The 23,574-nt window shown below is 45.1% G+C and overlaps 1 protein-coding gene across 7 annotated transcripts in view; it reads right to left on the bottom strand.

The window, feature by feature from the left end:
- LOC143299082 (neurobeachin-like) overlaps positions 1–23,574 on the bottom strand; it is a 299,752-nt gene that overhangs the window by 32,238 nt on the left and 243,940 nt on the right. For all 7 annotated transcript variants that reach the window (XM_076612191.1, XM_076612194.1, XM_076612192.1 and 4 more), the window contains 6 exons: positions 10,907–11,024; positions 6,432–6,534; positions 5,561–5,676; positions 3,365–3,477; positions 2,209–2,349; positions 1,188–1,307 (listed from right to left, as the gene is read on the bottom strand). In XM_076612191.1, the coding sequence (XP_076468306.1) occupies positions 1,188–1,307; positions 2,209–2,349; positions 3,365–3,477; positions 5,561–5,676; positions 6,432–6,534; positions 10,907–11,024 (711 nt within the window). The remainder of the gene's footprint in view (positions 1–1,187; positions 1,308–2,208; positions 2,350–3,364; positions 3,478–5,560; positions 5,677–6,431; positions 6,535–10,906; positions 11,025–23,574) is intronic.

Here is a 23,574-nt window from a genome sequence, read left to right as displayed (position 1 = left end):
AGAAAAAATAAGAGAAAATACACACTCTGGAACTGGCTCCTGCAAAGCATGAGAAAAACACTGGATTGACTCCTGCAAGGCACGAGAACACAGAAAATAGCCCCCAGAAAGGCATGAAAAACTCTGGATTAGCTCCTACAAGACATGATAAAAACTCTGGAATAAGCTCCTACAAGGCGTGAGAAAAACTCTGGATTAGCTCCAACAAGGCATGAGAAAAGCTCTGGAATAAGCTCCTACAAGGCATGAGAAAAACTCTGGATTAGCTCCTACAAGGCATGAGAAAAACTCTGGATTAGCTCCTGCAAGTTATACGGAACACTCTGGAACCGGCTTCTGCAACTTCAGCTCCTACAAGACAAGATAAAAAAAACTCTGGACCTGCTCCTGCAAGGAATGAGAAAAATTCTGGAATCGGCTCCTGCAAATGCAAGCAAATGCTAGGTCAGTCAGCTCTTGGGGTCTGTGCAGCTGCATGGCTGTTTAATCCCTCGACTGTTACTGACGAGCATCAGGATCAAAAACGCTTGTCAGTGAAGAGCTGTTGCTTCATCAAGATAACACAAGGCTCACAGGCCATCACTGTTTATTTGGACTTCTTCTTCTTGATGATACATCGCTTTTATTCAGAAAAAAAAAAAAAATCATTTACAGTCAAAGTACACAAAAAGTAGTAATGAACTGCCCATCACATTCATGCTGACCTTGTTTCACACACACACACACAAAAAGGAAAAAAAAAACCACAAGCACATGACATTCACCAACAAGAGAGGAAGAAAGAGTATCATGATTTTCCTGACACTGAGAAACAGCGAGAAAGAGAGAGTTGGCGTGAGAGGGAACACAGAGACAGAGTCAGACGGAAAAATGGACAGCTGAATAGCTTCAGTAATGATTCATGATGAAAACGCCTTTGAGTACAGTGATGTCAAATCTGAAAGTGTCAACAACAACAAAATAAAAAAAAAGGAATTCAGGAATTCAATGATAACCCCTTAGTATTATCATGTAAGACTTCATTTACATTTAGGTAATGGTTGTGAAGGAGAAGTTTATTTTGAAGGAGAGTCAGTAATCATTAAAGGTAAAGACAAATCAGTAAAGAAAAATCAACAACCAAATCAATCAATAGAGAAATATCAATCACAAGGAAAAATCTCTGCATCTGACTCGGCCCCACTGACCTTGACATCGGAAGTGTCACGCTGACAGTTTTTCCAGGCCTGAGAGATGGAGGCGAAGATACGGTTGGGGTGATCAAACTTCCCACCCTGTAGGTTCAGGAACATGGTGGTGAACGGCTCCTGTACAACACACACACAGACACACACACATCCTTCAACACACAGGTGAACGGCTCCTGTACAACTCACACACACACATAGAGATCCTTTATCACACAGGCGAATGAACAGCTCCAGTACAACACACACACACACATAAAGATCCTTCAACACACAGGGTGGTGAATGACTCCTGTACAACACATACACAGATCCTTCAACACATAGGGGGGTGAACAGCTCCTGTACCACACACACACACACACACACACACACACACACACACACACACAGATCCTTCAACACACAGGGTGGTGAATGACATCTGTACAACACACACACACACACACAGATCCTTCGTAACACATGGTGGTGAACCACTCCTGTACAACACACACACACACACACACACACACAGATCCTTCATAACACATGGTGGTGAACAGCTCCTGTTTAAACTGCCGTCCACAAACTAAACTCAGAAAATCTTCAGTCCGTGATAAACTGACCACGTGTCAGTTTAACTCTTTCACCACTATAGGCGACCTCAGTGGACTAGACAGTGTACTGCCGTAGGCGACTTTAGTCAACATCCAGGGCAGACTGTTTTTCACGTTGTAACAAAGCTTCAGAGATGCAGCCAGTTTCCCCACTAACAGAACAATCTGCTCCCTGATCCAGTTTGAAGTGAGCAAGTCCACCGTGTTGTTTTGACATGAACCGAAGCCTGTGAATAAGAGCATTGTATCCGAAATATATGGCGCGATGGGGGCTGTTTTCCACACAGAAACTTGGCAGTGAAAGAGTCAACCCTAAAAGATGAACACAACTCTCTTTCGCACACAAACACACACACAGAGGAAGGGACAACCATCCACTCCAGACACTGGCAGGGGCAGCCCAGAGAGACAAGGAAACTGACCACACGGATGAGCCAGTTGAGGGTGAAGGCCGCCGTGGAGTAGTGAGTGCCGTAGTGGAACGGGGGAATCTGCTCGTGCTCCCAGGCATTGTAGCGGCCCTCAAAGTAGCTCCTCCGGGTCTCATTCAGTGCTCCGATGGGCTGAAACAGGCATGTAATGGATTTACCAACACAGGTATCTATTGCCTGTCAATTTTGGTAGTTTGTGTTTACCTGCAGAATATTAGGTATAAAAATCAATGATAAGCAGAGGTTAAATTAATAATAATAATAATAATAATATAATATTAACAATAACAACAACAATGATAATAGTAATAATAATAATGAACACCTGCTTAGTGCTTTTTCGTCCATAGAGCTCAAAGTGCTTCACATGTAGTATGTACAAAAACTCATTAATGATAAGTGATGAAATAACAAAATATATCAATTTACACAAACTTCAGACACAATGACACAACTTGTCAAATTCACATGTTCTCTCTCTCTCTGCATGTCTGTCTGTGACAAAAGATGTAGCAATGATTAATTTTCAATATGTTACAACAGAGAGCAGAGAGTTCTCAGTCTTTGTTCTAAATCACCCTCAGCTTGTTATTTAGTTTGGTTATATTATCAGTTTATTCTTTCTAAAGCTTCTAGTTCATCCAGCTCAAGGTTTGGTTTTTACATGCGTGTGTGTGTGTACCACATGTGTAACCATATGTATACAAGTTGATGGCCTTACATTAAAAAAAGTTCTGAGTTTTTCCTCTCTCTCTCTCTCACATGAACACACACACACACACACACACACACACACAGAGGCAAACACACACACACTGGATAGCATGCAGTTTCAAACTGTGGTGGCGAAAGATATATCAGTACTGCTGAAATAGATGGGTCTTCACAGAAGATTTGAAAGAGGCTGTGGAACTGGAGCGTCTAATGTTAAATGGAAAGCTATTCCAGATGGCTGGACCCAAATGTTTGGACTTCTAAGTCTGGTATTCAGTCCTCCCATTCCCCCCTAAATACACAAACATTCCACTTTAAAGTCAACAGTCCTACCAGTCCCTCAAATACACAGCACTTCTTAAGGTCAATTCAGTCCTCCGAATACACACAAACAGCACCACTTCTACGGTCAATTCAGTCCAGAAGAGCTGACCTTGGAGAGGTCGCGGTACGTGGTGGCGGTGGACAGGTCCAGCTCCTCACTGTCGTAGTTGACCAACACCCAGGGAAAGACATGGTACTGGTTCAGGTCATTGTACGTGCGGCCTGCATACACACACACACACACAAAATAATAATAATAATAATAACAGAGAGTACTTACATGGTGCAAACTCCCCATGTAACAGGCTCCAAGCGCCTTGCATGATACAACACATATACAATAGTGCATAATAACAAACTTCTGTACATGAAAAAAACAACGAATTTGTGTGTCTATACACCAAAACAATACTACACAATTATGCACACACATTCACACACACATGCATGCACAGAACACACACATACACACATCTACGTGCATGCAAACATACATGCACACTCACATACACATGCTTGCATGCAACACACACATATACACCCACAAATATACCCCCCCCCCCCACACACACACACACACACTTACATTCAGAAAGAGCTTCAAATACAAGGCCAAAAGAGACACGGGAAATCGCTGAACTTGCACAGATAGGTATTTCTAACCTGACACAATTCTAACTTCCCCATGTACTAATTTTAATTACTTTTTTGACAGTAGGAGAAGAAATTTCAACAAAGTAACTGCACAAAGAATGATAAAAAAAATCATAATAAAAATCTTAATTAAGTTTTTCTCTGTCACCTCCTTAAACAAGCAAACATAACTTTAAAAAAAAAAAAAAAAAAAAAAAAGAATACAGTGCTGCACACAGCTGGAAACAGGATGCTGTGCACTCAACAAGGGACGCTATCACACACCTGGGATAGTGTGATCGTGTTATCTCCCTTGCACCACTTTGATTTTCATGTGACACTGGTCTCTTTGTTTTGTGCTGATTGGTCTTTTGTTTATGTTAATACTCTGTTGGTAAACACACCATTAAACATGCTTTGTCTGCTGCTGGAATTGAATATAACAAAACATTATGGATGTGTTGTATGTTACAATATGATATGTGAGAGAAGACAACGAGAAAAAAGAAAAAGTCATGTTATTAGAATGACAATTCTCAATTTTTTTTCTTGACAATTGTTGTTTGATATCTCCTTCAGGAGGTCATATACTTTTCAACAAATGAATTCTGCCATCAGATCCAGCAGTCAGTGTCATTCAAACCTGTCAGATCTCTGAAGATTATCACAATATCAATGCCTTCTGCAATGTAGTTGTTGTTGGCTGTACATCAGGATCAAAGACGATAATCATAATGATCACATCAGTTCAGTCCTCTTTGAGCATAAGCATGCTGATGGCTGATACGAGTCTGAGTCCAGATCAGCAGACTGATCCACAGTGGCTGCAGGGGAACGTCAGGTCTGTGACGGGTCCTGTTTGTCCCCTGATTTTCCACCTTGTCCTCCTCTCCTCCAGACCGGCACGACGGCGTGCCTCGAAGGTGATGGCGGCTTGGTGGACGGTGGATAGTGGATGGTGTGGCTCCAAGCGCATGGGTCAGTAGACTGGTATGGCCATTGGCGGTTACAGGTCAACAGGGCCTTCATCAGAGTGTGCTCCTCCGTTGCAGTGACTTGATGATAGTTTGACGTACAGAATGATCTTGGGTAGACAGTGGTCTTCCATTCAGGAAACATGTCCTGCCAATATGGCCTTGAAGCTGGTGACTTTGCTTTTCTGTCATATGACACACAGGATGTCAGTGATAGGTTTCCAGGTCAGATTTCAGCATTCGTTCCTCTGTTCCTTTTACTTGCCTTTTTACGAGATGATGATTTTCTCTCTTAACCCGTTGTAAGTTTTATGGGGAAAATTACCTGCCATGATGTCAGAGTTGGGAGAGTACATAATACAGTCATTCCTATAGTGTTGAGTACATGATGTAGTCATAGACCATAACTGCTATAGTGTTGAGGTACATGATGTAGTCATAGACCCTAACTCCTATAGTGTTGAGGTACATGATGTAGTCATTCCTACCTGCTATAGTGTTGAGGTACATGATGTAGTCATAGATCCTACCTGCTATAGTGTTGAGGTACATGATGTAGTTATAGACCCTACCTGCTATAGTGTTGAGGTACATGATGTAGTCATAGACCCTACCTGCTATAGTGCTGAGGTACATGATGTAGTCACAGACCCTACCTGCTTTAGTGTTGAGGTACATGATGTAGTCATAGACCCTACCTGCTATAGTGTTGAGGTACATGATGTAGTCAAAGTTGGAGATTTCCCGCCGCTGCCACTTCTGGGTCATGTTGGACAGCTTGAACAGCTGCTTGCCTGATGCCAGCGACATCCGCCTGTCAGAGAAAGGACTTGGACAGTGAGTTTCACGGATGTTACACACACGTAAGAATATGCTTGGGCATGCAAAGACATATTCACACACAGTCACACATATACATACACTCACAAACGTGTGTGTGTGTGTGTGTGCGCGCGCGCGCGCTGAAACCTTGCTGAATGACACAGAAAAGGGATGACAAACACCTAAAAGCAGCCTTCAGTCTACCCAGGTAGGCAGCCTGTTGTTCAAATGATTCTGTGTTTGTACAGCACTTAGAACTTTTTGGTCTCTGAAGATGGGTGTACTGCATTTGTATCAATTAAACAAGACAACTAAACAACACACACTCACAAAAACAATACTGTGAAATAACGAGACAGTTCTATAACAAGATATGAGCATTGTTTATGATGAAGAAAAAAAAAAGTAGATAGCAGGATGACAGGGGGGTGAATGAATGAAACAAGCACAACAATACAAATACTTTCATTTCACACAACCCTGGGGTATGAAATAAGGTCACACACACACACACACACACACACACACACACACACACACACACACACACAAACCAACAAAAAAAATCCCAACAACAACAAACAAAAACAAAACAAAACAACAACCAAAAAACTAAAACAGTGACACACAGAGGCAGGCTAACAGACAAGACTTAAAAAGACTGAACAGACGTGATAGAGAAAAAAGAGAAACCTAAAGTGAGACCAACGGACACAGAGACACAGGGAGGCAAACAGCAGCAGTCACCTGGCCTGAGGCAGTCCATACTTGATGCCCACACCCACACGGGGCAGCAGGTCGATCACCTTCTTCACCGTCATGTGGTCAGGGAAGGCAAACATGATGGCCGCTGTCATCACACACACACACACACACACTTAAGAACAAACATACCTAAATATCTTTCAAAGGACATGTCTAACTTGGCATTCAGGCAATTTCTCTTCTCTCTCTCTCTTCCCCTTCCTTCCTGTTCCTCCTAATTCTCACTTGCAATGTCATGCACATTGTCCCTTCATTTATCATTTCTCATTCTTCAAGGCATAAAGCTGGCAGAGAAACAAGGATGCATCTTCAACTGTTCCCTGAGGCTGACTTGCTGAAGATTTTTTAATGTACAGCCATAAACTGATTTTTCACAAGGGATGGGTGTGAGTTTCCCAAACGTATATATTTGTATTTGCATTTCTTTTTATCACGACAGATTTCTCTGTGTGAAATTCGGGCTGCTCTCCCCATGGAAAGCATTTTGCTATATGACAGCGCCACCCCCCTTTTTTTTTTGTAGTTTTTCCTGCATGAAGTTTTATTTGTTTTCCCTATCAAAGTGGATTTTTCTACAGAATTTTGCCAGGAACGACCTTTTTGTTGCCGTGTGTTCTTTTACGTGTGCTAAGTGCATGCTGCACACGGGACCTCGGTTTATCGTCTCATCCAAATGACTAGTATCCAGACCACCACTCAAGGTCTAGTGGAGGGGGAGAAAATATCGGTGGCTGAGCCATGATTCAAACTAGTGTGCTCAGATTCTCTTGCTTCCTAGGGGACATGTTACCTCTAGGCTATCACTCCACTCTAAATATATATATTTTGTGTTGACTGATCACCTGTCAGTTTTTTTAATTCAGCAGCACATTTGCCTTGAGTATGATGAAAAAGTGTTTTGAATTGAATCAAACCTGAACCGAATTTAAACATAATGATGATATCCATAAAGACATACAAAAGTAGACAAGATATACGCACTACAGAACCCCCCACATAATTATAACACACACACAAACATAAATACTCACACAAGGATGTGCACGTGCACACACATTGCAGACACATGTGTTTGCAACTGTTCTGGATATTTTCTTTTTAAAAAAATCATAAACAAACCTTTAAAAAGTTAGAACCAGATGAGCAAAAAGGCACCACCACCACCATCACCAACAAACTTGTCATCACAGTGATAAAGCACAGCAACCGGACAAGAAAACAAAAACTGAGAGAAGACTAGCAAAGAAGGAAACAGACAAGTGAAACAGACGGACCTACAGACACACAGAGAAAGGAACAGACAGACCGGAGGCACGCAAACCTGCAGACAGACATACTGACAGCAATACACAAGACAGAAAGCAATACATTGAGGAGAAAATAAAAACAAAACAAAATGACAGCAATTTCAAAAACTAACACTTTTTTGTTTTGCCAAGCCCACCACCATACATACAGCTTTCTCACACCACTCCCTCTACACCCCCCCCTCCTCGTCGCCCCCCCAACCCCCTACTGCCTCCCTCCCCCCCTCACCCCCCCTTTCCCGTTTTTATCTGCACAATGCACCTGTGTGCTCTCCTTCACTCAACCACCACCGATGCTGAGGGAAGAAGAGGAGTGTGTGCGTGTGTGTGTGGGGGGGGGGGGGGGGAGGGGGGGGCGGGATGGTTGGACTGGGGGAATCTGGGAGTGTGCAAGGAAGGGAGTGTGTGTGTGGGGAGGGGGTGGGGGTGGGGGGGGGGGGGGGGGGTCGTGCGGCAGAAGGAGGGGGGCACTGGGCGATGACGACATGGATGGTGGTAGTATAGTGAAAAAAAGAAAAGGAAAAAAAAAAAAAAAAGAACAATAGCATGAGGAGGGGTTGGGGTGGAGGGGGGTGAGGGTGTAGCAAAAAAAGTGGGCGTGGCAGGTGAAGGGGTAGGGTGGGTGTGGGTGGGTGAGGGGGAATGAGAGGTGTGGGGTGTGATGAAGGGGAGGGGGGGGGGGAAGGAAGGACAAGGACACATGGCGGCAGATAGACACGCGGCAATCAGTGGCAGCAGCCTTATCCCTGCCTCCCCATCTCCATTGTCAATCACAAGACGGTTCTCCCCCTCCGCCTTATCCGCCATGCCATCGGCACACACACAGACGCACACACACACACACACACACAGACGCACGCACGTACACACACTGAGGCACGTACACACATAGAGCGACGCACACACACACACACACACACACACACACACACAGACGATCTCTCTCTCTCTCTCTCTCTCTCTCTCTCTCACACACACACACACACACAGAGGCACATGTCCCTCTCAAACAACTACGCTGGATTAATGAGGAACCTGTTTCAGTTTGGCTTTGTGTGCGCTGGGGAGTGAAAAACAATTATCACTTGCTTAACAGAATATTTTTTTTTATGGAAGACTTGAACAGATCTGCAACACTTAAAACTAATTAAAGATGTTTACTCCCTCCAACACCCCCCCTCCCTTCCACTAGATCTTTAATGGTGGTCAGGGTGCTGGTCCTTCGGGGCAGACGATAAAACAATCATGTGCAGCATGCGCGAAACGCACGTCAAAGAACTGAACCAACTGCCAAAAAAAATATATATATATATTGTCTCTGGAAAAATTCTGCGATCTTTGATCGAAAAACATCCAACAAAAAAAAAACAAAAAAAAAAACACTTTCTTTTTTTGTTTAAGTGCTTATGATATGTTGCTTCTTTGAATAAAAACTGTTTAAAGCAAATACACTTGCAGGCAGAAGTTATAATAATGATACTACTAATAATAATCATAACAACAAAGGGGGTGGGGGCGGGGCGATGGGGGGCAGGGCGGGACGTCGCGCTACAATGTAGCGACGCGCTATCTCTTAGGAAAACTGCCCGAATTTCACACATATAAAATTCAATTGTTGTGACAAAGAGAAACACAACAAGACAACAACACAAATATTATTAATAAGCCCAGGGTGGGATGTGAAGACCCATACGAGCTAATTCTCGAGAAAGGAGGAGAGTCTGGCTGGAGTCAAGCGAGGGTGACGACGATCCGTGTTAAAAAGACTGAGGGGAAGGGGAAGGGGGGAGGGGGGGGGGGGGGGGTGTTGGGGGGGAGGGGGGCAGCACAGCGATGAGATCAAACCAGGAAACATCTGACCCAGCTTGTCTCGTCCTGCCAGTGCCAGTTTGGTCGTTTTTTTCTTTGTCCTTCCCCACCCCCCTTCCCCATCCCCTCAATCACACACACACACACACACACACACACACACACACACACACACACACACAGAGCCTCCTGCGCTGACTAGTGGCAGCGCTAGACATCTGACAGTTGATACGGACAGGTGTGCCAAGGGGGGTCGATCCCCAACCTTCCCCTTCCCACCTCTTTCTGTCTCTTCTGCTGCTGGTGGTGCTGGTGCTGGTGCCTCAAGATGACTGCTATGTGTGGGTGTGGGTGTGGGTGTGTAGGGGGGGAGAACAGGTAGGGGGTGGAGGGGGGAAGGGGTGGGTGAAGGGGGGACGCGGAGAGAAAAAGAATAGGACAGGGATAAAGAGAACGCGATAGTGAACACGGGAGTTGAGAGAGAGAGAGAGAGAGAGAGAGAGAGAGAGAGAGAGAGAGAGAGAGAGAGAGAAGAAGAAGAAGAAGAAGGAGTGGTAGAGATAAAGAAAGAAAAGTGTGGGAAACAATATGCGAGTTGAGAAATAGGGAACGAGGCAGCGGAAGGAGAGAGCGAGAGAGGAGGAGAGAAAGAAGGAAGGATAAGAAAGAGGAAGAGGGCAAAGGGGGCTTGAGAGAGAGCCAAAGAGAGAGACAGACAGACAGAGACAGAGAGACAGATAGAGAGAGGGAGAGGGAGAGAGAGAGACAGAGAGAGAGAGAGAGGACAAGACAAATTTCGTTATTTTTGAGGATATTAGATAAACACTGGTGCGCTTTTTTACTTTCAGTTGAGACAGAGAGGGGGGGGGGGGGGAGGAGAGGGATTAGAGGTGGGAAGGATAAAGAGAGGAGGGGGGCGAATAAGGGCATGAACAGAAAGTACTGAGGAGAGAAGGAGAGCAGAAGAAAGAGAGACTGACAGACAATCGAGATATCGAGATAGACTGACTGACTGACATAGACAAGTAGAATAACAGAAAAGAAAAAAGACGAAGAAGAAGAAGAAGAAGAAGAAGAAGAAAGAGCATTCGTTCCAGAGGAAGTCACCACGACCCACACTAGCCACAAACTATATCACAGATCCCCTCCATCTCATTTTATCAAAATAAACACACACAAGACACTACCCTCACCAACCAACCAACCAAACATACACACAAACACACACACACGCACACAAGCCCCCTCCTCCCACACACACCCACTCTCTCTCTCTCTCTCTCCCCTCCACCCATGGTAAAAATAAAAGTAAAGGCACCACCACCACAATACGACACTTACTCCTGTTGGCCATGAAGATCTCAATGGCCACATTCTGCAACAGGTATCGACGGGAGAAGATGGCCCGCACCTCGTTGAAGTTCCACTTGCCGTGAACACAGTCCACGTAGGCCAGCACCTGGAAACAACGCAAAACAATACGGGGCTTAGATATACACCTCTGAATAACATCATCATCATCATCATAAACTTGTCTTATTAATTATCTATCATCAGCAGCAGTTTCTCCGTAAGACAGCTGTTAGTTGTGCAACTATCCATCATGTTTAAAATAAGCAAACAACAAAAATACCAACAACAACAAAACAGCACATGTACAACCGTTTAAAACAACTTCAGTGAACAGACATAAAGTAATGAGCAACCATCACACACACACACACACACACACACACACACACACACACACAGAGAGAGAGAGAGAGAGAGAGAGAGAGAGAGAGAGAGGAGAATGGGGCGGACTGACAGACCGACAGACAGAACGATAGAGAGGTAGAATCTACCATCTAAGATGGGGGGAACACACACAGGAACGTCACTTGGAAAGAGAGAAGTGTGTCCACACCTCGCCCAAGCCACTCCTCCTTCCCAATCCCCAACCCCCTCCCACCCACATCCACACACCACCACCACCACCACCCGCTTCTCCGCACAGCCAGAGACAAGGTACCCAGCAGAAGAGGGAATCTGGTTTCGCGGAAAGCGAGTGACACATATTAACTATACAGTGGGAGAAGATATCATGTTAGTTTGGGCAAGGCACTGAGGCGTGAGGGTACGGTCTTTACTTGTCTGCAGGATCGTGCTGGTGGGTAGAAAGTACAAGTGACAGCAGTGGGGCGTTTTGGGGGGTCCGCGCGCGCGCGCGCCCGTGTGTGTGTGTGTGTGTGTGTGTGTGTGTGTGTCTGAGTGTGTCTGTGTGAGTGTTTGTGTGAGAGAGAGAGAGAGGAGAAAAAGAGATGAAAATGTGGATGGGAAAGAATAGAGGAAGGGAGAGAGAAAGAAAGAACGAGCGAGTAATTGAGAGGTAGATAATTAGACACAGAAAGAGAGGGAAAGGGGGGGGGGGGGGGAGAGAGAGTCAGAGGCAGACAGATATATATATATATATATATATATATATATATATATGTTTCATTTATTCATTTATTGACAGAGAGAGGGATGAAAGGGATAAGAGAAGAGAAACAAGGAATTTAATACCAAAGCCACCAGTCTACCCACAATGAGAACATGTACACATGAAAATAACGGTACAGACTGACAGACAGGCAGAAAGACAGACAGACAGACAGGCACACACACACACACACACACACACACACACACAGAGAGAGAGAGAGAGAGAGAGAGTAGACAGTGGTTGGGGTAATGGAGAGACAAAGACACACAGACAAAAACACCCATGTCGAAAGCTTCCCTCCGCCACCCACCCTCACCCCTCCATCCATCTCCACGACCCTCATCACTCTTCATCACTCCCATTACATCCCCCACCCCACCCCCGCCATCCCCCACCCCCGCCCAATTTTCCCACCACGGATCAGTCAGGGCCGATCTCTAACACACAAGCACCACCAACCAAAACACAGAGACCATCACAACCCAACAGTGTGTCTACCACAAGCCAGGGCGGGCGGGCAGCCAAACATCGATCACAGCGCCGGGCCTCGACAAAAGCGCGCACGGGAAAAGGGAAGCAAATCGAATTAAGCGGGAGGTAATTCGATTGGGCAGCGATCAGGCCGGACGTAATTTCTAATGGAGCTGGCAAGAGGCTGGCGCAAAGTTCCGCCGAAATGCACTCGTCCCCTCATTAAACTGATGCCCGTCCATTTCCCTTAATCAAATATTGATGCAAGGGAAAAGGGGGGAGTTGGGGTGGGTGGGGGTGGAATTTGCTGGGCGGGGGTGAGAGGGGTTAGGCAAAGCAGCGCCGCCCCGGCAGCTGTTGTGGGGAGGAGAGAGAGGGTGGAAGACAGAGGAAGGGAAAGAGGTTGGGGGAGGGGGGGGGGGGGAGGGGGTATAACACAACCACCACTACACTTGTCCCACAGAGTACAAAACACCCGTGAGGAAAGTCATGAACATGAACGACGAACAGAAGCACTGTGAAAGAACAATGCAGGAAGGAAACCAATGTGTACTCTTCTCATGACCTCTCTATCCCTCAAGTGCTTTTGCATACACACATGATAACCACAAAGGGCTCTACACAAAATACAAATTCTAATGTACATTGTTATTATGATTAGTTATTATGATTATTATTACCAGCATTATTAACATTATTATCATCATGTATTGAAGAAACTTGACGGATGCCGACATCCCGGTTTACCGCCTGGTTCCTCCCCTCCTACAGTCCATCCACACCAGCATGCATCCACCACCCACTCTCCCACCACCCACCACCCCATGCCGTCACCATGGGCAGTCGTGTGTCCCGCACGTGACTGCCACAGCTCAAGCGTTTGCTCGCGCTTTCACGTCAGCCACCCCCCGGCACGTGCGACCGGATGGAGTGGGTGTGGGTGGGTGGATGAGTCCAGTCAGCATTCTCCTGCACCTTCATTCCAAAGATCAGATCAAGAACACGGGTGTCGGAACTCCTTCCCACGGACCACAACCAGGGGGAAAACATGACCATAAACGCGAAAACTTTGACCTGTCCTTAAAAACACCATTCCTGTTGACTATTTCCCCTTCCGACGCCCATGAACATTTGTTCCCGCATGATATTCCCACCCTAGCAAATTACCTGACTGTCTACTCTTGATTCATCTATCGAAATGATAAGACACTGGGTCACTGGCGTTGAAAATTACCGAGTGCAGAAGATCTTATCAAAAAGCCTGGAATATTTGAATATTCATAGGATGAACCAAGCAAGTTTCTAAGTAGTGTTTTAAAGTCAGAGTGGTTCATGATGCAGTAGTCGTAATAGCAGTGGTAGTAATTGGTTTAAAGTCTATTCATATCATACCATACTGGACGATGGATCATGTAGACGAAGCAACGTATCGCAAAGAGAAGTCAGTTATAGTTTTCATTCTATGCTGATCCCTCATTACCTTGTATTGCCATGGAAATTAACTTAAAAGTCCTTTTCGGTATATCACTTCTTCTTCTTCTTCTTCGTGGGCTGCAACTCCCACGTTCACTTGGTGCACACGAGTGGGCTTTTAAGTCCGTTTTTACCCCGCCATGTAGGCAGCCATACTCCGTTTTCGGGGGGAGTATATCACTTAACTGCAGCACTAAAATGGCAGAGACATAGGGGGAGAACGACATGTCAGTTTGCTTACTTTGGTTCTTATCCGTTGTTTTTTTGTGTTTAAACCTCAGCCTCATTACAGCTATCTTAACTGTTCGTTTGTGTGAGTGACCATGAGGACTATGTAAATGACTATCATTTACATGGTACAACCCAAGCGGCTCATTCTAATGGTCATTTTTCATTACTAAATAACAAAAATAATAGTTCCTAAAACCCTCTGTTTTCGTAAACTTAACTTTTAACTTGCTTTCAACTGTACGCCTTACTTGCTCGACAGAGATTTAGATAATTAATTCAGGGAAAAAAAAAACCATGTTGCAGTAAGCTTACAATCTACTGCAAAATTCAGTGACTAGTCTTTAAAAAGAAAGGTATTGTATTTTTTCTTATTGCCAAAACATATATCGGACCACGAATAAAAACTAACATCAACGGAACGAAGCGAAATGTGAAGACGTGACCGGTCATCAGACAAGCCAGGCATTACTGACGACCCAGCAGCCGGCTCTGTCGCACACTCAACCGTAATTCTGAGGTGGCGGCCTCGCAGAAAGATCACTTTGCGTGTGCGTGAACACGGTCAACCTTCGTATGGTCATACGTGTGGATGTGTGTGTGCGCGCGCGTTTTTCAAGCGCCATCAATCTCTCTACCCACAAACCACATAAACCCCCTATCATCTTTATTCTTGCCTTTCCTTCAGTTTCCCATACAGTTCTGGCAACGGGAAGTGTAATTAAAGCGTCGGTGCCGCCGCCCCCGTTACTGTTTGCTAACGACCTCCCCTGGCAGAAGAGCTCCGTTTCTCCGGGAGAGCTGTACTCGGTTCTCTGCTGTCGCCCCCGTCTGCCAAGCTTCCAGAAAAGCAGGAGGCTGTTCCATCATAATTATCTTCCCCGGGGAGCCAGGGCGTGTGTGAGTGTGAGTGTGTACCCGGGACAGATTCCTTGCCCCCGGGACCCGCGGGGAGATCCGTACACGCCAGGCCCCATTTGGCGGGCACAAACCAGGCCCCCGCCTAATTGCCCGCTCGGCGCACTTGGTGCCCAACCAGCACGACGGGCACTCAGGAGTCGGAACCAAGATGCCAGTGGATACTGACTCCTCTCTGTCTGGCATCGGCGGAGTCTCTCTCTCTCTCTCTCTCTAGTTGCAATTATTCAGCTCGCACATAACTCGTATCAATGATGCTTCCCGCCACCCCCCCCCCTCTCCCCCACACTATCTGTCTGTCAGTAACTCTCTGCCTATCTTACACACACACACACACTCTCTCTGTCCCCCCCCCCCCCCCCTCTCTCTGTCTCATCGTAGTTAATAAACTCGCAAACAACGCCGGGGTATCAATGACGCCTTCTTCTTCAATTAGTTTTCTGCTGCCCTCCATCCCCACCCGCTCCTCCCCCACCGTCTAAACTGGAACGAATCGTCTTTTATGCAACACTGGTTGTTTTGGATGTTTTGGTTTTTTTTTTACGCTGGTCTCAATGTCATGGTGTAACAGCACTTTGTGTGGACATTCAAGACTAGTCGCGCTCTCAGACTGATAAGTTCCATACTGTCTAATTACAATGATTAATCCTGTACACACACACACACACAGGATTACCTGCATTAAAAAAAAAAAAAAAAAAATCACCACGTAACCCAATCCACACAGTCTAATGCTAAAACTATACCACGACGGTTCAGAAACTCGCCCCCTCCTCCCTGCTCACAAGCTGGGCCCCCAAGCACCCCCCCCCCTCGCTTCCCCCCCCCCCCCCCCCACTGAGGACCCATAAAAGCATTGTCTGTTCCAGACAGGCCGCCTCCCATTGTCATGGCCTGCCGCCTTATTCAGTATTCATTGGCCACCATAGAACCTGCTCATGTTGCTTCTTCCTTGGCTATTAAGTCATATAATTTTATAAATGTGTTCAGTTCCTCTGTGTGCAAAGATGCGTCGGACGGATATACCACCAGTTTCCGTCCAACTTTTGCTACAGTCATGTCGGACGGATATACCACCAGTTTCCGTCCAACTTTTGCTACAGTCATGACAATAGCAACAAACACAACAATAAACAACAATAACAATAATGATAAGTTTAAGTCCTAATTTAGCATCCTAAATTTAGGAACCTATTTTTACCGGCAAATTTTGTGCATGTATGAAACGATGATAAATCGTTACCATTAGTAGATATTGTAACCCATTTTCAGTGGATTTCGACTCTTATTTTGTGCGACTGTTTTTACTCAACTTTGATGCGGATTCAGTCACTAAACTAACGCGCCACCATCTTGCTATTTCCGATTTTGGTCCCACAAACCATGTGAATGTAACCAATAGGTGCAATCATTTTGGACGCTAAAATAGGACACAGTAAAAAAAAAAAAAAAAAAAAAAAAAAAAAAAAAAAGGCCAAACAGGATACGAACTCAGACCCCACTACAACAACTAAGCTCTCCCGAGTAACACTGGACGACAAGCTGAGCCAAGAAGGACCCCATGCGGACACACAGTCTAGTCAGTCAGACCTCTTACAACAGAATGTATGTAGTATATATCTATGAACGTGTAGTGGTGCCGACGTCCATACATCAGTGACAAGTCAGGCAGTGCGCAGGTTGTGGTCTTTGGCCATTACCAGGAAGCCAGGCACAAGGGTCTGCTGACGGCGCCCTACCGAGAAGCTAATGACACAGACAGCGGCCCACGCTGTATGTACACTGGTGTGTAGAGTGGAGGGACTCCCGCCACACCTACCCGTCTGGGAGGAAACGGAGAGTCAGTTGAGCAGTGTTTCTCACTGGGAAAGTCGACTCACAGAGAGAGAGAGAGAGAGAGAGAGAGAGAGAGACAGACAGACAGACAGACAGACAGACAGAGACAGAGAGACAGAGACAGAGACAGACAGACAGAGTGAGAGAGCGAGCGCTTACCGGTTACCTCTTTTTTTCCTTTTTCTTTTTAACTGCTTGATCGCAAGGCACTGGTAAAGCAAGGCAAGGTAAGAAATTTATTTCACACGCCCCCTGGGGGCATTGAAACAGTACACACACACACACACACACACACACACACACACACCTTTTACACACTCTATACAGATAAATAAAAAGTGATGTCAAAAACAAACAAAAAAGCTAACTTTAACAAACAAGCAAATACAAATAAACAAGTCAATTTTCCTTAGTAATCGAGTAATAAGGCAAAACAACCATATACAAATCAACGTTAGAACACGTAAATTTTCCACAGTACTTCATCACTTTTCCCTATCAATAGACAAAGTTCTACCGAAAAGAAATACAAAAAGATGAGACAAGGGATTTCAATTTTAACAGTACTCTTTTGGGTTTGTTTCAGATAACAATGGGAAGAATTTTATGGAGTTTGCAGCTTTCGAGGAACTGTCCATGTTGGTGCGACGTCATTTGCTGGAATAAAAGAAGAAAACGAAAACAAGGAAAATAAAACAAAAAACCCCAACTCTAATCGTTTAAGGAAAGATCAAGATTCTTTATAAACTGACTCGCTATAATCCCCATCTTATTTCCTTGCACGTAAAACACCACCAACAGGGGAGACGTGTGTGTGTGGAAGGGGAGCAGGTAGGGTGGGGATCGGGGAGTCGAAAAAGGATATCCAGCTGGGAAACGGGGATGTAGAATTTGCTTTAAAGTATGGAAGAAAACAAAACAAAAAACAACAACAAAAACAACAACAAAAATCACAAAGAAAGCTACTCTCTTTTACGGAACGGTATGTATGCACAACATGGTACGAATTTCACGCCAAAGAACCGCACAGTAACTATCTATCAGTGCAGCTCCGTCCCCCAAGGACTGAATGTCCTAGGCGGCCTACGCTGACGGTACCGACAGCACCAGCCTGTCCTCAGCTGCCAAAGTCAGCGGTCTGTCAACCACCACGTCCACACCCCCTGCCATTCCACCAGACTTGTGGACAGGCCGCACTTCACCAGTAAGCTACAACCTGGTTGTTACACGGGATGAGTTTCACCAGTAAGCTACAACCTGATTGGTCAGACCCGAGGGAGGAAATGAAACAAGGCGTCGGGAAATAGGATAGCCACAATCCGTTAGCAGGTAAATGAAGGCAGCAGCGGTCAGACTATACGCGTGGTAATGCAGTTGTTCGGTTGTTGTCGGTCGGAGTCAGCTGTGCAACAGATGCTGGTGTCTGACGGGCAATTCTCCCATTCTCCGCCACCACCTTCCTTCACCATCCTTCCCTGCCCCCTCGTCTCAACGGCCAGCATCCCCACAATCAACCGCCCCCTCCCACCTCACCCGGCTGTCTCCCTACTTCAAGTCCAGACCCACAGACAGGCAAACGGTCCAGAATCGGATCCAATTCGTTATCGACGTTTGAAACGTCTGTGTCTGCTGTTTTGTTCGAACGTCACGTACAGTGAAACAACTCCTCTCCCACATAACACAGCTATGCAGGCAGCTACTTTTTCTACAGTTTCTTTCAATCCAGCTTTGGATATACTGTATTTAAAAATAAAAAAAAATCAATAGCGCCATAATGCGATGGAGATCCCTGGATGCCATGAACAAGGGTTGAACTTTTTTTTCTATAACAGGATAGAGGTGTGGTGGGGTGTGGGCTGGAAATGCAGCCACATCTATATATAGCTATTGTCTACAAGCAGGACCCTGGTGACAACGAAGGAGGCCCTTGCTGACAGCCGCTATGCCGACCCAGGGGCTGGCAGCCCCGGGAAATGAAGCCTGAAACCTCGCACCCCGCCATCTAATCACCAACAGGTGCAACTATGTGCCACCGCTGCCGACGACCGAATACTTTGTCACTCACACCATCACACCCCCCGACACTATCCCCACCTCCATCCTCCCCTGACTACCTTCCCGATCCTCTCAAAGATCTCGTCCTGTCCTGTCTTCACAGTCTTATTTCTTCAGTCTGTGTATCTGCCTGTCAGTCTGAGGTGTTGCCTATGTGTGGGGAGATCAGGGAAGGTGCGGGGGTGGGGCGGGGTGCAGGGGCGGGGGCGAGATGGTGGACATGGGCTGAAGTTTTCGGATTCCTTCAATGCCTGCGCCGAAATCTCTCGCGCGTTGTCTTTCATCTCAAGAATTTTCGCTTGATTAACTTTTGCCACAGCTATGTTTTTTGTTTGTTTGTTTTGTGTTTTCTTTTATTTGTTGTTGTATCTTTTATTTGTTTATTTATTTATTTTTGGTGGTGGGGGAGTGGGATGAAGGAAAGAGGTGGTGGTCATAAGGTGGAGGGGGGATCCAGGAGGCAGACAGCGAAAGACACTGAAACAGTGATGGAGTGAACGAGGGAGATAGACAGACAGACAGAGATTGCTTGGCATTGTTTCAGAGCATCGACTGGATATAAAACGAGTTTGGGGAAAATCTGACTTATTCCCTTTATTGTTAGACATGTGCTTGGCAGTAATCTGGCGAGTTTCGTTTAAAAACAACAAAATCAGGATAATGAAAGAAAACAAAACATCTCTCTGCCTTTTGGAAATTCCCAGTAGTTTACTATTTTATTAGGGATTAAACATATCTCTGCCTTAAGGAAAGTCCCATTAGTTCACTATCTCTCATTAGGCTCTAAATAATTATGTATATTATATATAACTATTCTCTACCAGACAACAAAACAAACAAACATGAATATACAGTGCCAGGACAGCAGCATATCGATGGCAGTAAAAAACAACGGACGAACGGTGGTTTAACAAGCTGGGCGCATCCGACTGCGTCGGCCAAATGTATACTGTATAAAATTTCATGATGGCGTTGTGCTTCATGAGACGGAGTGACATTTCGACACCAAAGAGCAATGCTTAAAAAAATTGACAACATCATAAAAAAAAGCAAGGAAACAAAACTCTGCGGAAACAAACGAATGCAACCCATTTAATTATTTCACCAGACTAGTCTTACTTTGTTTACCATTGGTAGCTGAAATAATTACGCGTGGAGTGCGTGCGTGCGTGTGTGCGTGAGAGAGAGAGAGAGAAACAGAGAGAGAGATGGGGGAGCGCAGAGAAGGTGAAAGAGATACACACACACACACACACACACACACACACAATCTCCTCTACTTTCCACATCTACACCCTCCCTCTACGTTTCCCCCAACCATGTCATCTATAGTTTGTTTAGTTTGGTTTGTGTACAGCTTTTTGCTTTGCTTTTCGGCCGCGTTCTGTCTCTCGTCTTTCAGTCCCATATGTCCCGCTGCTGTTGCGGGCACGTACACCCCCGTCTCTCGCCTGTCTGCCTTCCTGGCGCTGCCGTGGGTCCGCTTTCGCGTCTCCATTTCATTGACAACACACAAGATACTTGGCAAGGCATGGCAGCCACGACTGCAGCTGCAGTGTCTTCGCCTTCTTTTGGGAGGTGGCAGACTCGACAAAGAAATGCAACTGAACAGTGTCTGTGAAAGAGAAGTAGTGGGCAGGAAAAAGGGAAACAGAAGAAGATTAACTGAAGAGGAACATTCATTGCAAAGAAAAAATGATAAGACTGAAGAACAAGAAGAAGAAACAGATGCAGGTGAAATAATAACTCGGAAAACAAAGGAAACATTTCCTCTAAAAATGTCAAAAACAACAACAACAAAAAAACAACAAAAAACGAAAACAAAAAACAAAACAAAAAACGAAGAAAAAGAAGTAGTTTAGATTGTACTCGAATCATGAAAAAGGCGCAGATACAAGCACAAACAACAAGATATCGGCGCTGAGCAGTACGCCATGTTAGAGTTCTTTAGCTGTTTGTTTGGTGGTTTATTTTGTGTGTGTGTGTGTGTGTGTGTGTGTGTGTGTGTGTGTGTGTGTGTTTTGTTTTTGGTTTGTTTTGTTTTTCAAAGGGAAAGAAAGGAACACATTTTTTACAGATGAGAAAATGTCATTGGAAAGAGAAGAAAAAGGATATGAAGAACAAGAAGAAACAGAAATGAAATAATGACTCGGAACACACATTAAACATTTCCTGTTAAAATGTCAAAAACAAAGCACAGTTCAGATTGTACTCGTATCATAAGGAAAAAGGAAACACAACAGAAGCATGTCTTGTGAAAAAAAAAAAAACAACAAAAAAAAACAACTATAATCAGCGTTCCGACAGTCAAGTTGTTTTTTTTTAAATTACCATTTCTCAATAAAGCAACTCTCTCTCTCTCTCTCTCACACACACACACACACACAAAAGAAGATATCGGCACAAGTTAGTGTGCTTATTTTTATGTTGGAGCTTCTTTTTTTTTTTTTTAAATTAGTCGAAACCAAGTGTATCTCGATCAATGTAAAAATGAAATGAAACGAACCACTCTTGCTTCCTTTAAAGAAGTGAAAAAATTTGCAAGTGGCAAGTCCCAGACTTTCCCACTTGGGGGACTGAGAAAACGGTAAAATTTCAAGGATAACCTCGCTCAGATTTTATCATTTAAAAAAAAAAAAAAAAAAAAATAAAAAAAAAAAAAATCCATATGGACTACTCACGTTAAGGTGAGTAACACATCATGACGTAGCTTCATAGATCGAAGATACGCAGACGTGACACGACCTCAGGGCCACACGATTCACGCCTCCTTACCATCCTCTTCCCCCCTCCTCCTTTTCCTCTTCCTTCTTCCTCTCCCCACCTGTCCTCCACCCTTACCCTTTGTTTCCTGCCGCCGGGACCCAGGGATCAATCATCCGACTAATCTGTCAGACAAAATCAGGAAGCTATTTGTTCTGGCCTTTCTAATTCCCCTAATAGTCCCCCACCCCCCCAAACCCCGCCATCACAACCCCCCCACCCACCCCACCCCTCTCCCACCCTCCCCGGGTGGCCTCAAGGTACACCACTTCCGAGCTCCGCTAATTGTGTCCCCTGGGGTCATCTCCATTTTGTGGCCTTTGTCCCCTGAAAATGGAGTGCTGTCCGCAGTTTGCTTGTCTTGTTTTTGTGCTGGGGTCACTTCCAATGATCTTTAACGTCTAGTCGTTTGACGGGTGGGTGAGGGATGGACTGAAAAGAGGAGAGCGGGCACCTCGGGCATGATGTGAGGAAGGGGAGGAGGAGGTAAGGACGGATGGAATGGGAAGAGTGACAGAGAGAGAGATATTGGGATGAAGGACATGGGGGTGTGGGCGGAGGGAGGGGGATGTCTGTGTGTGTGTGGGAGGGGGGGGTGAGGGGGGAGATAACGGGGTCTGTCACGACGGACTGATTGTGATCAGCCTAGGTCCGACTAGTAGTCAAGACGTTTTGTATGCGAGAGTCATTCACTCCACTGACCTTCATCCTGCCATTTTGCTGTTGGCACCCCCCAGTCACATGTCTGTCGCACACCTGTGCGGGTTTCGTTCACACATGCATGCACCTGGCTCCAGTTCTGTACTAGGCAGTATAGGATTCGTCCACATATATGTATTTGGCTCCAATCGTATGACATTGTGTTCAGGGTTAATGCACACATCTGATCCACCGTTAAGACTTGTTGATTTAAAGAGTCTTTTCTTTTATCGACATTAAAAAAAAAAAAAAAAAAAAAAAAAAAAAAAAAAAAACGAACAATTAAACCACCAGTCCCAAGCCTGAGCTACAACTCCTACTGCAAAAACCGCCTCGGTTTCTCCCCTTTTTGGCGTTTGAAGATGCAATCGTACTATCACGAAGTCTTCAGAGTGTGTCAGAGAAGCAGGCAGAGAGGAGGGGGGCGCGGGGGTGGGGGGGTGGGGGGGGATGGAGGTGAAAAGGGGATAAATATTCCTTTCTTCAACATACAAAAGTAACTGATCACAAGACTTCTACTCCATGTGGCACGGGGCCAAGAGAATTTGAAAAAAACAACAAAAAACAAACATAAAAACTACAATACCATCAACAAAATAATAATTATGATAATAACAATAACAATAATAATAACAATAATAATAATGTGTGTGTGTGTGTGTGTGTGTGTGTGTGTGTGTGTGTTTTCATTCCTGTGCAAAGTGTTATAAATACACACTTTTTAACTGAATGTGATTAAAAATAAGGATAAACGAAAAAAAATTTTTCTGTCGTCTCATAAAGTTTATCACAGATTGCTTTACAGCTGACAAAAAAAAGTAAGTAAAAAAAAAAAAATTAATGTAGGCTTCGAACGAAATCTAAGAGCTCTCAAACTTCACGATCTGAACGCTGTGCTGACGATTAATTTTCAAGAAACGCCCGACAAAGTAAGCCCAAAAGCCTTGTGCAGGATTACACAGACATTAAACGAGGAAGAACAAGTCATGAAAATTAATATCCGCAACATGATGGCAGAAAGCAGGGGGAGGGGGAGGGGGGGCTGGGGGGGCTGGGTGGTGGTTGGTGGAAGAGGGAATCAGGAAGATGAATGCTCAGGATC

Source organism: Babylonia areolata, chromosome 24, assembly GCF_041734735.1.
Source record: "Babylonia areolata isolate BAREFJ2019XMU chromosome 24, ASM4173473v1, whole genome shotgun sequence".
In the NCBI taxonomy this organism is placed as follows: domain Eukaryota; kingdom Metazoa; phylum Mollusca; class Gastropoda; order Neogastropoda; family Buccinidae; genus Babylonia; species Babylonia areolata.
The sequence above is the reverse complement of the archived record's forward strand: the minus strand, read 5'-3'. Positions and strand labels throughout refer to the sequence as shown.